Source organism: Primulina tabacum, chromosome 10 (assembly GCF_025594145.1).
Source record: "Primulina tabacum isolate GXHZ01 chromosome 10, ASM2559414v2, whole genome shotgun sequence".
NCBI classification, from domain to species: domain Eukaryota; kingdom Viridiplantae; phylum Streptophyta; class Magnoliopsida; order Lamiales; family Gesneriaceae; genus Primulina; species Primulina tabacum.
In genome coordinates this window covers 5,820,348-5,834,808 of record NC_134559.1, presented here as the reverse complement: position 1 = coordinate 5,834,808, position 14,461 = coordinate 5,820,348, and the positions used below count along the sequence as shown (strand labels likewise).

The 14,461-nt window shown below is 35.4% G+C and overlaps 2 protein-coding genes across 2 annotated transcripts; one reads left to right on the top strand and one right to left on the bottom strand.

Annotated features, from left to right (window-relative positions):
• Positions 1-944: 944 nt before the first annotated feature.
• Positions 945-3,173, bottom strand: LOC142505151 (calmodulin). Its single transcript, XM_075618001.1, has 2 exons — positions 2,938-3,173; positions 945-1,485 (listed from the first exon to the last, which is right to left on the bottom strand). The coding sequence occupies exons 1-2, from the start codon at positions 3,011-3,013 to the stop codon at positions 1,112-1,114; spliced, it is 450 nt and encodes a 149-aa protein (XP_075474116.1). The 5' UTR covers positions 3,014-3,173; the 3' UTR covers positions 945-1,111.
• Positions 3,174-6,194: 3,021 nt separating this feature from the next.
• LOC142505393 (uncharacterized) lies at positions 6,195-12,744 on the top strand. The gene is made up of 3 exons (XM_075618367.1): positions 6,195-6,495; positions 6,588-7,109; positions 12,204-12,744. Exons 1-3 carry the CDS (start codon positions 6,336-6,338, stop codon positions 12,422-12,424), a joined length of 903 nt encoding a protein of 300 aa, XP_075474482.1. The 5' UTR covers positions 6,195-6,335; the 3' UTR covers positions 12,425-12,744.
• The last annotated feature ends 1,717 nt before the right edge of the window (positions 12,745-14,461 follow it).

The window sequence follows — 14,461 nt, the reverse complement described above, 5'->3', positions numbered from 1 at the left end:
AAAAATAATAACAATATATGAAATAAATCAATAATAAAAACAGTAATACCAGTTATAATTTAAAAATTAACGAGAATAATTGTAAAAAAATTAAATATATTTAAGAAAAAATAAAAAATATCTAATAAATAAATAAAATCAATTACAACAAATTTATTTCGAAAAACCAAATAATTTTTTTTACAGCTGAAAAATTATATATTTATAAAATAAATTTTGATTCATTTTGATTTGTATTTTTTTTCAATATAAACTTTGAATCCAACCAAGATTTTTTTTAACTAATTTTAAAATGATCAACTAAAACTATCCAAAACAACGTATTGGTTTTGTTCACCGAATCAGTTTCTGCTCAACTATAGACAATATTTAATAGAATTGTTCGTTTTGAATATGTTCCCAAATGCATATAAAGTTTGGGAATAAAATCAAAATAGTTTAGATAAGGAAAATTTTCATTTTCATTATATTTTTTTGTGCTAAGCATATTTGCAAAAGAATAGGTCTCTTTTGAGACGATCTCACGAATCTTTATTTGTGAAATTAGTAAACCCTACCGATATTCACAATAAAAAATAATAATCTTAGCATAAAAAGTAATATTTTTTCATGAATTATCTAAATACGACATCTGTCTCACATAATTTTTATCTTTCCAAAATTATCTTTTATAAAAAGACTATTATTTGTCAACATCATCATTATATGAATTTATAGTAGACTAGGCTATTGACTTGGACTCGTAAAATTCCTTTTTGGATTGGACGTTTTGGAGGAATTAAACTTGCCCCGTCTGGAAGGTAGTTGCTTTCTACCAATCTTCCACGATTTTTATAGGATTATTCTATACAAATTAAATATTATTAAATTAAATTTGAATTTTATGAAATATTTTACCATTAAATTCAACAAATAAACTCACTAATTTGATTGTCAAGTGAAAATGTCGATCATAAACTAATATTTAATTTAATTCATACCAAAACATGTATAGTAAACAGAGCAAATGTGTTAAAATCCAAAATAAGAACTCAAATTTCTGCAAACAAGAGTCGAATGACACATTACACGAGATAAAAGGAAGATTCCACTTATAGTAGGGATGAGAACATCACTTGGCCATCATAATTTTCACGAATTCTTCATAATTAATTTGGCCATCGCCGTCGACATCTGCCTCCCGGATCATCTCATCGACCTCCTCATCAGTCAGCTTCTCACCGAGGTTCGTCATCACATGACGGAGCTCAGCAGCAGAGATGAAACCATTCTGATCCTTGTCAAAAACACGGAACGCTTCTTTAAGCTCCTCCTCAGAATCGGTGTCCTTCATCTTCCTAGCCATGAGATTCAAGAACTCTGGGAAGTCGATGGTTCCGTTACCGTCAGCATCCACCTCGTTGATCATGTCCTGAAGCTCAGCCTCCGTAGGATTCTGCCCCAGGGATCTCATCACGGTACCAAGCTCCTTTGTCGTGATGCAACCTATACAACAAAAACACAGACACTTGCAATGCTGAAGGCAGTAACAACATTCTTACCTACCATATACCATGGAACTAATTGCACATTAAATTCACATTACCTAAATCTAGTTATTACAAGAAAGAAAATCCAGTTATGGATGATAGATATATTAAATTCCAGGATATGGTCCCAAGTGTAAATGGAGGATAGATGAAAACTCCAATAACGATTAAATAAGGCTATCATTCCAAGTACTAGTAAAAGTGGCAACAAACCCGTGTCATTTCGTTTCGGATATTTGATGAACATATACCAAATACTTTTACAGGCTTATGTAAACATATCCATCAGCAAGTGAAATATGGTACTACTACATTTTTGCAGAAACTACAAGTTAAACATGCACAACCATTTAATCTTCCTACATCTCTTCATTTCTTCTATAAATATCAGATCCCAACCAAAACCTATCATTCTGAATCAAAGGCGAGGACACCCATTCTCATATAAAGTCTAAAGCTACTTCCAAAGAGAGTAAACACGAGCTTCGAGCAATTTTAACTTCAAGTTTTTTGTTCTTTATAGAACTGTGTATACTGTAGCTAAGCATAATAGTTTTCCAAGTCACGGTATCCCAGTGGTTTGCCATTCATCCCCGATTCTTTGCTTGCGTATCGGCTGGTAAATTTGGATGCAGCAGCCATGTTTAGTTTGACCTGAGCTCAACCTATTTCAGAAGTCCACACGCTCACTCACAAAGTATTAGAGTTTCATGCTATGCTCACGCTGCTTCAATAAACACCACAGAATTCCACATATAAAAGCATCAATCATACCACATGTCTAAAAGTCTCAAAAAAAAAAAAAGAGAGAGAAAGGAAAGCATCGAATATAAGCTTCAATTCCTTGGGGTTCGATAAAGTGGCGATATAATATATGGTTAATGAGATCCTACTCATACACTCACTTTATTTCAGCGGGGTAAGATCTTGACACGCGTACAATTTCAAAAAAAAAAAAAGTGGGTCCTATATATGCATTGTCAAATCTTGAACATCCATTCATGTGGGCATTGGGTAGGACTGAAATAATCCATAATATATTACATATTAATCTCAAAGTAAGAAAGTTCTCATTCGAGTATTCGGGACACTAACCGATTCCACCAATTGCATATAATATACTAGAAAACCTTCCTAAAAGCATCGATAAAATTGTCACTCCGGAAATTTAAGCAATTGACACAAATCTGCGGAAATATTAAAACATGGCACATCAAAATTTACAAAAAATATATAAAACAAAAACTAATGAGATCTGAAACTGAAACTGAAACAGGAACAGGAACAGAACAAAGAATAAACTCAGGACACGAACATCTCGCAGGAAAAAAAGAAGAGAAAAACAAGTGCTCGAATACATGAAATCACACGCGCAATAAAAAAAATGATAGAAATAGAAAGACCGAACCATCGCCATCCTTGTCGAAAAGGCTGAAAGCCTCCTTGAACTCGGAGATCTGTTCATCCGTCAACTGATCCGCCATCTTTTCTGCACGCAAATCTCTTGATTAAATTCACCAGATTTGTAGGATTGCAATCGAAGAAATGAGAGATGATGCTTCTCGAAAAGAGGACAACGGGCAGTGTGTGAAGTTATTTTTAGTAAAAAGTCAGCGTTGTTTATCAGCTAGACTTGTAATGAAGATTATTATATTTCGCCCCTCTACTGAGGGAAATTTTGCAATTTGAGTATGATTGAGGGGCAAATCGTAATTTGTCTTGAAATAAATATAGACATAAAGAACACGTCTCACGTAGATGACTTTACATTGTCTTTGTCATTAATTTGCGTGTCCAATTTACCAAATGAATCGATAAGCTTCGGACAATTAATTAAATTATTCAAATTAAAATTATTCAAATAAAGTTAAAATATTTTATAATTGTATTTTAATTACAAATAAATACATAATATGGGTGATTTGTTTATAAAATACATATATATACTCACATATGAATTACAAGTTTATAGATTTTTTTAATGTTGATAATTATTTTTTTAAGAAAATTATTTTCTTAAAAACAATTGAATAAGATTATTTTATAAATTTCTCCCAAATTTATATAATCATAATGCACTTGCGCTTACACCCAGAATGTAAAACAACTTTTATATGAATTAACACCTAATTTGTCACATTTTGATTTGATCAACTCATCTAGCAGATAAATAAATAGAAGAATAAGTGTAATTCGATATAGTTTTATGAATTTATATTCTTGATATAGATCGATTAGATTTATTCTTATGGTATGATACCCCCGGATCGAAGATGGGTCCGGCTTACTCTCGGTAGCCCAGATAGTTAGTGACCCAGTATTCAGGAGCTCTTGGCAGGACATCTCCGCGGGAGGTCATCCGGTAGGTCACTCAGATCGACCTCCCAAAACACCTATAATCAAGGCAGAAAGGACGTGGCTGAGCTCCCATGTCGAGCTCCCACGAGTTTCCGAGCCGACCTCCCATATGGTGTTATCGCACCGATTGGACATATTTTGGCCGACCTCCCGAGCCGAGCTCCAACAGGGTCCAGAATATGGACGGACTCTGTTGAGTGCAGTAATTGTCCCTGCTTGGTAGAGCGATCGAACTGTGGTACTTGAGCTGATGTGCGGTTTAAAAGATTTGAGTTGCACCATTACCACTAGTTATAACTTTTGGTAAAGCGGTAAGCACTCGGTCCTACAGGCTCTTACCTAGGAGAGATTCTATTCGGACAATTACGGGTAGCCCACAGAAATAAGACCCAAGAGAGTAAAACTAGTCAAGATCTAACCATATCTAGAAGATCTAGCCAAATCTTTAAGATCTAACCAAATCTTTCACAAGATTTTGAGAATCTAAATCTACTAAATTAGGACTCTATTTCTCTTCTATAAATATCAGGTTTCATTCATTGTTTATTCATTCATATATTCATATTCTCTCAGCACACACATTACTCGCTCAGTTTTCTATTTTCTGACTTGAGTGTCGGAGCTAGGGGTTACGCCGGAACAACCTTCTGCCCCCTTCTAACGTTATTGCTTGTGCTCCCAGATTTCGAAGGTCCGATCCGAGCTCTCCAAGTGAAGATCCGACCTCTCAATTGCCATCCCGGATTTCAGCAACATCATGGTGAAAAGCTAATACTTTTGATTTAAAAATCAATATTTTTTATGAGTTGGATGGGTTAAAAATATATCTCATAAAAATGATTAATGAGATAGTCTCGTGAAAATTTTCCTGTAAATGAGAAGAGCTAATAGAATTTACTCATCGAACTAAACTATTTTTTAAAGTTTACAATTCCATTTCATTATTATGTGGACTTTGATGGATTCTTGATACGCAATCAATATAAAAAAAAATTCCAAGTGTTCATACAATCCTTCTAAGAATTTTTAAGCAGTTTGTTAATGTTGTGTTTGAGTTGACGAATTTAAGATGGTGAATTTTAAATATTTTGATTTCAAATTCTTTGATTTGATTGGATAAACATGAATGAAGTATTTTTTTAATAACTCTGGTATCAATTATACAATTTCAATATTATATATCATAATCGTTCAAATTATTCATCGCGATATCAAATTCATCTGTCTAAATAACTATTTTGACGAGTGCAACTCAATATTTTGATACACAGATAATACAAATTATATAAAAGTAAGTCTTTTGTGAGACGGTCTCACGAATCTTTATCTGTAAGAAGGGTCAACTCTACTGATATTCACTATAAAAAGTAATACTCTTAGTATAAAAAGTAATATTTTTTCATGGATGACCCAAATAAAAGATCCGTCTTACAAAATATGATCCGTGAGACCGTCTCACACAAGTTTTTGTCATTATATAATTTATATAACAAGTATATTACTTTTTGGAGTAGTTGGAAAGGAAAAAAAAGTCGATACTTTGTTGGTACTTGATATCGTGGAAGAAGCCTATGACCACATGGAATAAAAGTAAGTTAAATAATGAATGCATAGGGGGATTAGTAAAGTTTAATTCGAGTGTCTACTCCAAAAAGAAATTTGTTTAAAACTACATATAGCTGGTAGGAAAAAAGGTTAAATAATGAATGCATAGGGGAATTAGTAAAGTTTAATTTGAGTATCTACTCCAAAAAGAAATTTGTTTAAAACTACATATAGCTGGTAGGAGAAAGGGTTATTGATGTGAGGTGGATCTAGAAACGATTCGTATATATATATTTAATAATATGCATTTGATCGGACATGACGTGCTAAATATCAGGTGGCGACGCAGACAGATGTGTTGTCTCGATTGTACAAGCTGAAGGATGACCAAAGATGAAAAATCAAGTGCATTCTAACGCTTGAAGAAGTTCAATTAAGCATTCTATGAAGAGTTATCGAGTAACGAAGTATTTGAGTGTGAAATGACCCCGAAACTGACATGTTAGGGCTTAGGGCAGTGCGTCACTTGCTCAGAATTTGCGACACCAACACGTCCTAGCGGACAAAAATCGCCGTCATTTTTTGAGATCATATGATCGATTTTCATGTAAAAGATATTTTTACTTAATTATTGTAAAGTATAACCTAAATATCACTATTTGATGTCCTATTTCTTCCATCTTTGTCTACTCGTACACACATTTTATTTTACTTTTCCGTCTGAATCAAAAGAACTCTGACTATTTACCATTATAAACCTTTTAAAAGATTTTAAATAATGAATATTTAATAAATAGATAACAAACGGCTTTTTTTTAATTCATTTTTTAGCAGCAGTGATCTCTCTCAATCGGCAGCTAATCTTCTCCCAAGAAAATTCCTCACAGCACGTACGCCCTGACAATGATGCTGAAGAGACGGGAGAATTCACTCTCTTCGTCCCGCCGCCTCGCCGCCTCCCCACCATTACAGGAAACTCGCCATGCGAAACCCATCGGCTGCATGTCGGGCATTTTTCAGCTCTTCTCCAAATACCAGAATTCCAGCAAACGCCTCACTTTTGGTTAGAAATTCTGACTTTCTCCAAACAATCATGTGTTCCCTGAGTTCTTTAATTTATTTAAAAGTTTATATGAAATGGAAGCACATTTTCAGGCAGGAAACGAGAAAAATGCGAGCCATCTTCTCCAGCAAAAGACAAAGACAAGCCAAAAAAGGATTCTCTTTCCTCGGGTAGAGAAGACAAAAGCGGAAGTCAGGATTTTGGATTATCGATCGAAATTAACGTGCCGAGAAGTCCATCGATCCCGCCTGAGATCCGGCTGTCTAACGCAGTGAAATCGCCTGAAAATCCTAGAAATCCGTCCTCAATGGTGGCAAGGTTAATGGGATTGGGGGATATGAACACTTCCGTGAAAATGCCGGCATTGGAGGAAACCGGTACCATTTCGGAGAGGAGACGTCAGCTGATACGAGCTTTGGAAAAATGTAATGACGATCTGGAAGGGTTGAGGCGGATCATCCAGGCGGTGCAAACAAATGGCGTGCCTCTTGCGAAGAGAGATCTTTCAGGCAGAGAAAACGAAGACTCCTGGGTGGCGAATTCTTGCACGGAAAAGCGCACCGCCGTCGGGGCTTGGGCACCTACTAGTAACTTCCCCGAAACGCAGAATACTGGTATCTCTCTATCTTTTTGGCGTCTCTTTTCTGATTTTCATTTCCGTTTCTCTTTGCAAATTTATGCTAAGCACATAAAATAACCAGACGTGATTTCATCTGTATAATCACAAATTAAATTTGTACCAATCCAAGCTAAAAAAAATTTAAATTTTATTATAAAATATTATAAACACATTCATTTTCTGAGTTAGAGACTAATTAACCATAATGTGAAAATAGAAAAACTTTTTGACATAGCTAACTGATTGGGAAATATTAACGAGTCCGGCAAATAGTATTTTTCATTCACGAATTTATTTTCGTGATATCGTCTCAAAAAAGACCTACTCCTTTTCATTTTGGTTTTTTCATTATTAAGTTTTAAAAAATAATTAATAAATTGACTAGTCGATAATTGTAATATAATATTTTTAATAAATATATATATATATATTTTGTCCAGTAGCTCGCAAGCCACTCGATCAGACTCACTAACTATGTTCAATATCGGTTCTAGTTTTTTTAATTATATATATATATATATTTGAGCCAGAATTGAACTACAAGTTTTTTCGAAATGTAGACCATAAGTAGAATCATCTTTCAAAAATATGAATCATATATATGAACCAGAACTAGAAGTTATGGTTCCTAACAATAAAAAAAATCAGAAACCAAGATCGATAGAAAATGCAACCTTGTGAAAAGCAACAGTAAGTCCAGCATTCGAGTGGTGTCTAAATTGTTGGAGAAGATGAGTGTTTGACAGAGTTTGGAGTTCAATTCTACGTACTAACAATTTATCAGGTGAGCTTGTCACACATGATTTGCACAATATTGCAGCTGATGAATGAAGAGAAAAAATACTTTCTGTATTGAAAAATTGAGTGTTTTACAAGCGTTTCTTTGTTTTATCTTTTACATGCATGTGCTAACCGTTTCTAACTAACTCCAACTATCTAACTTCCAATCTATTTTGCTTACTAACTCTAATAGTTCCCCCTCAAGATGTACTGTAAATAGTTTGTACAGACATCTTGGACATTAGATGAACGAGAGTTGGCAAGGAAAGCGGCTTGGTGAACATGTCTGCAAGTTGAAGATGTGAACGAATAGGTAGAAGCTTGATAGACCCGTCCTTGATTTTATTTCGAATAAAATGATAGTCGATCTCAATGTGTTTGGTACGCTCGTGAAAAATGGGGTTGTTTGCAAGATGAATAGCAGATTGATTGTCATAGAATATGGTGGCTGGTGTCGTCATGGGAATGTGAAGATCCTTGAGCAATTGTGTGAGCCATAAAACTTCACTAGTGGTAGTAGCCAGTGCCATGTACTCGGCTTCAGTGGATCCTCTGGAATCAGGGCAAGTTGCCCAATCAGCATCCGAAAAAGCCCTTAATTGCATGGCTGATGTTGCTGAAAAGAAAATTCCTTGACCAGGACTTGTTTTGAGATACCTTAGGACTTGGTGTACTGCATGTAAGTGACTGGTTCGTGGCTGAGACACAAATTGGCTGAGTTTGTGTACTGCAAACATTATGTCCGGTCTTGACAAAGTGAGATATAAAAGCCGTCCGATGAGGCGTCTATATTGTGTGATGTCTTGAAGCGGATCTCCATCAAGAGAAGTAAGTCTGGTGTTTGGATTCATGGGCACCTTGGCTGGTTTACACGATAGAAAACTAGTATCTTCAAGTAATTGTAGTGTGTAGTGACGTTGAGATAGGAAAATACCCTTTGATGATCTAGCAATTTCAAGACCAATAAAGTATTTAAGATCACCTAGATCCTTGAGCTTAAATTTGCTTTGAAGATCCGATTTGAGTTCCTGAATGAGAGTAGATGATGGTCCTGCTAGTATGATATCATCAACATACACGAGCAGAGCCAAGAAATTGTTACCCGAGCCACGAGTGAATAATGTGTAATCAGAGGAAGACTACTGAAAACCAGAAACCAGTAGTGCATTGGAGAATTTTGTGTACCACTGCCGAGATGCTTGGCGAAGACCATATATGGATTTGTGAAGTTTACAGACGAGTTTTGTGTCTGTTGAACGAAACGGTACATGAGTATGGAGTCCAAGAGGAAGATCCATATAAATTTCCTCGGATAGATCACCATTGAGGAATGCATTATTAACATCAAGTTGAGCAAGTATCCAATTTTGAGTGGTTGCCAAAGCAAGAAGTATTTTGACGGTGGCGAGTTTAGCAACTGGAGAGAAAGTCTCGAAAAAGTCGACACCTTCTTGTTGCGTGTAGCCTTTAGCAACTAATCTGGCTTTATGTCTGTCAACTGAACCATCAGATTTATACTTTACTTTATATACCCAACGGCAACCAATGGGCTGTTTTCCCGTAGGAAGTGGCACAACAGACCATGTGTTGTTTGCTTGCATTGCATCAAGTTCTTCTTTCATTGCTGTGCGCCAGGAGGCAAATTTGACGGCTTGATGATAGAACTGTGGTTCATACTGAGAAGAAATATTGAGCACAAGATTCTTGTAAGAAGAAGACAAAGAATCATAGGATATATAGTGATCTAGAGGATAAGCACATGCTGAGGAAGGTGGATAATTGTATCTCAGCATGTGGCAGTGATAATCCTGTAGATAAGAAGGTGGTTTGGATGATCTGGAAGAATTGCGAGTTATAGGTACAGGCAATGATGCAGAAGTTGAAATTTCAGAACTATCATGGACATCTCTGGCTACTGATTCACTTGGCACACTTGTTTGTATATGAGTTTCAGAGGCATTGTGTCATTGAGAGAATCATATGATTCTGAATTGGTGTGAACATGAGGCTGGATGTGGCATTCTAAAGGGACTTGTGTGTCCACTTGTGCTGGTTGAGGAAGAACAATTGATGGGAATGAATCAATCACTTCTGTTGTAGAAAATATATAGGAGAAAGGAAATATCGTTTCATGAAAATGTACATCTCGTGAGATGAAAATTTCTTTGCTCCTTATATCTATCAACTTATATCCTTTCATGCCTGGTGGATATCCCAAGAAAACACATATGCGTGCCCTTGGCATGAACTTATCACGATGAGCTGTTAATGTAGATGCAAAGGCTAGACACCCGAAGACCCTTAGGTGTGCATAATCAACTGATTTCTGATATAAGAGTTCATATGGTGATTTATTTTGATTGGATGGAGAAGGAACTCGATTCACGAGAAAAGTGGCTGTCAAGATGCATTCATTCCATAGACCGTGTGGTACTCGCGACTGAAATAACAGTGAACGAGCTACATTAAGTAGGTGTTGGTGTTTCCTTTCTACCACCGAGTTCTGTTGAGGCGTTTCAACACATGAGAATTGATGCAATATTCCCTTATTCTGAAAAAGCTCTGTGAAGGCAAGATCTTTAGTATTATCTGTCCTAAATGCCTTAATTCTTCGATTGAATTGCGTTTCAATCATGGTGCTAAATCTGAAAACCACACTTAAGGCTTCGGATTTGTGTTGCATGAGAAACACCCACGTGAATCGTGTGCAATCATCAACTAAAGTCAGAAAAAATCTTTGTTTATTGACTGTAGGAACGTGATATGGCCCCCAAGTGTCACAATGTACAAGATTAAAAGCATTTGAAGCCTTATTATTAAGGGAAACAAAAGATAATCGTCTTTGTTTGGCTAATGGACAAACAGAGCAAGGTGTGTCAGCAATAGAATCAACCTTGTCTAAATGAATATGTGTTTTTAATTTCTGTAGAATTTTCATTGACGGATGTCCAAGTCGGTTGTGCCAAGTTTGAATGCTAACCTGATTGATCTGAGCTTCTGAACACAAAGAGTTACTGTCCAGAACATATAGGCCTTCTATTCTCTTACCCCTGCCAATCATCCTCTTGGTTGTCATGTCCTGAATTATAAATGAGTTGCAGTAGAAACTAATCACAATATGTGTTGTGGCTATAAGAGAGCTGACAGATAACAAATTAAATCTGAACTCTGGAATATAAAGGACATCCACCAGAATTAAAGAATCTCCCAGCCTTACGTCACCACAAAATCGAACATCCACACAAGCATTGTTTGGCAGTGTGACTCGTGTCGTCATTAAAAAAAACTGTAGGCCTAAATTAATTTTCACCTTGGTGATGCTCATGATGATGAGTCAAAGAAGATCAAAAGTTAAAAAAGGAAAAAAGTAAAGGGGTAAAAGAAAGAAGAAGAATGCTGGTGTGGTCGGCTGCGTGACTACCAAAAGGCAATGAAGCATCATTGTTTATTATTGCTTTTGATGAATTATCTCAACCTTTTCGGCTTTTTGGTCCATCATCCCTAGACCACGATATTTTTTTACTTCAACCATTTTAATCAAATTTATCGGTCCATTCTAATTTTTTCTACCAACTGTTTTTTGATTCATTGCACAACTTTAATCAATTTTTAGCAGTAAAAAATTACAGAATCCCGTTTAAAGATGGACGTGCTAATTGTATCAACATCTCCCGTGAAAACAAAAAACAAAAAAACACATTATTCGAAATTCATAGCATTTAGACCATATGTTTTTTTTTTATTAAACAAAAATAAGACTTAAAACCTTTTTTAGAGGGGTAAATATATGTGAGTTTTAAAACATAGGGGGAACTGCGTTTGATTTTTTAAAAAATAATAATATTTTTTAGAGGGTTTTATGTCTTATCGACTTTTCGCAGAGAGCTAGGATGCAATTAGCTATAAAGAGAGACAAACGAGCAATCCCCATCAATTTAATATAAAAAATATGTAAGGAATCGAGCGACGCCTGCATGTGAAATATTTTTACGTTCATTTTTTCGTTTTCTTATTTTGGAAGGAATTTACTAGAAGATTATTGATTCATTTGTCTTCGTTCTCTTTAAGCATCCAAAAGTAATATAACATTTTGATTTTGATAGCAGAATAGCCATCTTCGTTGAAATATCTACTTTATAATCAAATTTATTGCATGATTTTAGGGTTGCCTCACTTGCCTTTACTTTAATTTAGTGACATGATTATGTATTGATAAATTATATTGTGATTATTGAAGTAATATGATACATAGAAGTGGATTAGTGACTGATAAAAATATAGCATGTTTGGTCTAATCCTCTTCGTGCAGTCTGCCCAACTCCCAAAACACCAGCATGTCTCCTACCTCACCGCAAGCCTCCTACAGCATCCAAGAAACCGGGAGAGGACGATGCCGAACTAATGGCAGTGTTTTTAACAAGATCGCGTCGCTCACCACCACCAATCGCCACCTCGCCCCGACTTAGCACCAGCCCGTCGCCAAAGGCTCGGACATTAGAAGAAGTTTGCAAAAGACGTGGCTTGGGGTGAGCAGAGAGAAATGGAGAGAATATTGGTGGTGTTGCAAGATTACATATGCAGAGACTTGGTCGAGGAGGTTGTCAGAGAACTCAAATCTTGTCGGGTTCATTATTCGTTACCTCTGGACGGATGTAAAAGGAGGCTTAGTTTCTAGCTGAGTGGTTGGGTTTAGTTGTTTCTTGAAATCGTGTGTATTTAATACATTTTGACGGGTCGTACGTATATATATTCGAGGTCAAGGTCATTCTCTTTTTGCATGTCTTTCGAGTATGTAGGAGAAACATTCGAAGATTGGCCGATTGATATGTCTGAATGCTGTTAAACTTTGATTAATGCATGTCTTAGAGGTTGACCAACTTAGTCCAATTAACATCCACTCGACCCAGCCCCTAGGGATCATTCAACTATAACCAATATCAATTATTTACGGGAAGAACTCGAGCTCGCTCGCTCGCTTACGCACTGGGATCGAAGTTACTAAACCAAAACCAAACGTTGAATACTTTAATAGCCCAAAAATTAAAATATATCAAGTTAGTTGACCAAAAAAATTATTTTTCTATTTATCCATAAAGAAAAAAAATCAATGAGAAACATTATTAAATTTTTTAAGAGTGCAGTACTGTCCAAATTATTCTTAAGTAAAATCAAATTTCAAAACTAATAATTATTTCAAAAAATTTCTTTTGCTAGTTTCTTCATATATTCTTTGTAAATTTTGAACTTATTAATTACATGCATAGACACTAGGATAATTTTTTAGATTACATACACAGATTGCCTTTGTCGACGTCGTTCAAAGAAGAGATTGGACAAAACAATATTTCATTATATGATTTCTATCTGGGACGATTATTTGAAGAGTAGGTATCTTGTGAGAGGGTCTCACGAATATTTATTTGTGAGACGGGTCAATCCTACCGATATTCATAATAAAAAGTAATACTCTTAGCATAAAAAATAATATTTTTCATGGATGACCCAAATAAGAGATCTGTCTCACAAAGTACGACCCGTGAAACCGTCTCATACAAGTTTTTGCCTTATTTTTTTTATTATAACACAAGCGGGGAAGGAGATCGAACCCGAGGAAAGGAGCCAGCCTTATTTGAAATATATATTACTTGGGTATTGATATTTACACTCCACCTCATATTAATCACTCCACTTTTACTTTTAATATTTTTAATAAAAAAACATTCTTAATTAATCATTTAGTCTTAAAATTTAAAACAGTTTTTGAGATTCATTCAATGATACAACCAAAAAGAAAAGGAGGTGTTTTTTTTTCTCTGAACTATTTGGTTAGCCAATTTAAGAGAAAGATCCGTTTTGGCTTAATGTAATGTGGCTTCCTTGATTAATATTATTTGACTTATTTGCAAAATACATATTTTTTTTTTGTAGTTCTCTTGTGTTAATTTTTAATATCGTTTTGATTTTTATCATTTAAAAATACATAAAAGTTTTATTTGTTTTAGATTTGGTTTAATTGTTTTATTTGTTAATACATTTGGTTGAACCGATATTTAGATATTATTAATGGGTTTTTCATTTATAAAAGTTTTTAGAGAGGTTTTTTAGCTAATTTTCCAATAAATTAATTAGTAGCTAGATAATAGAAGAATGAAGGAAAAATGACAAAACCAAGGCATTGGAACACTTCTCCTTTATTCAGGAACATTAAGAGTAGCTACATGCAAGCATCATACATTATCAAACACAAAAAAACACCGGAGAATAACTCATTGCATGCTGCAGCTAATTACAAGCAAGTTACAGTGTAACTAGGACAAACAAACCTATGACGGTTTCGGCAACCAACCCGATAGTGCCAGTAATGACGTTTCCTAGGAAAGTCACCGGAGCTCGAAGGATTCCGGTGGGTGGCAAGAGTGTGCATTTTGCAATGGGAAGCTTAACAGTCACAAAACAAGGCAACGAAGTGTTGTCAAACAAAAGCCCATCGGCAAGATTGAGAACGGTATTGAAAAACCCGCTAGCATCCGTGAGCACGCTACCAACACTAGTGGTGGCTCCATTGCA

Excerpts from the sequence above, each read along its gene's own strand:
- LOC142505393 (XM_075618367.1), top strand. The coding sequence starts at position 6,336 with ATGATGCTGAAGAGACGGGAGAATTCACTCTCTTCGTCCCGCCGCCTC. Across the intron at positions 6,496-6,587 it reads CAGCAAACGCCTCACTTTTG|GCAGGAAACGAGAAAAATGC; the intron begins GTTAGAAATTCT and ends GCACATTTTCAG. Across the intron at positions 7,110-12,203 it reads CCCCGAAACGCAGAATACTG|TCTGCCCAACTCCCAAAACA; the intron begins GTATCTCTCTAT and ends CTCTTCGTGCAG.
- LOC142505151 (XM_075618001.1), bottom strand. The coding sequence starts at position 3,013 with ATGGCGGATCAGTTGACGGATGAACAGATCTCCGAGTTCAAGGAGGCT. Across the intron at positions 1,486-2,937 it reads TTTCGACAAGGATGGCGATG|GTTGCATCACGACAAAGGAG; the intron begins GTTCGGTCTTTC and ends TTTGTTGTATAG.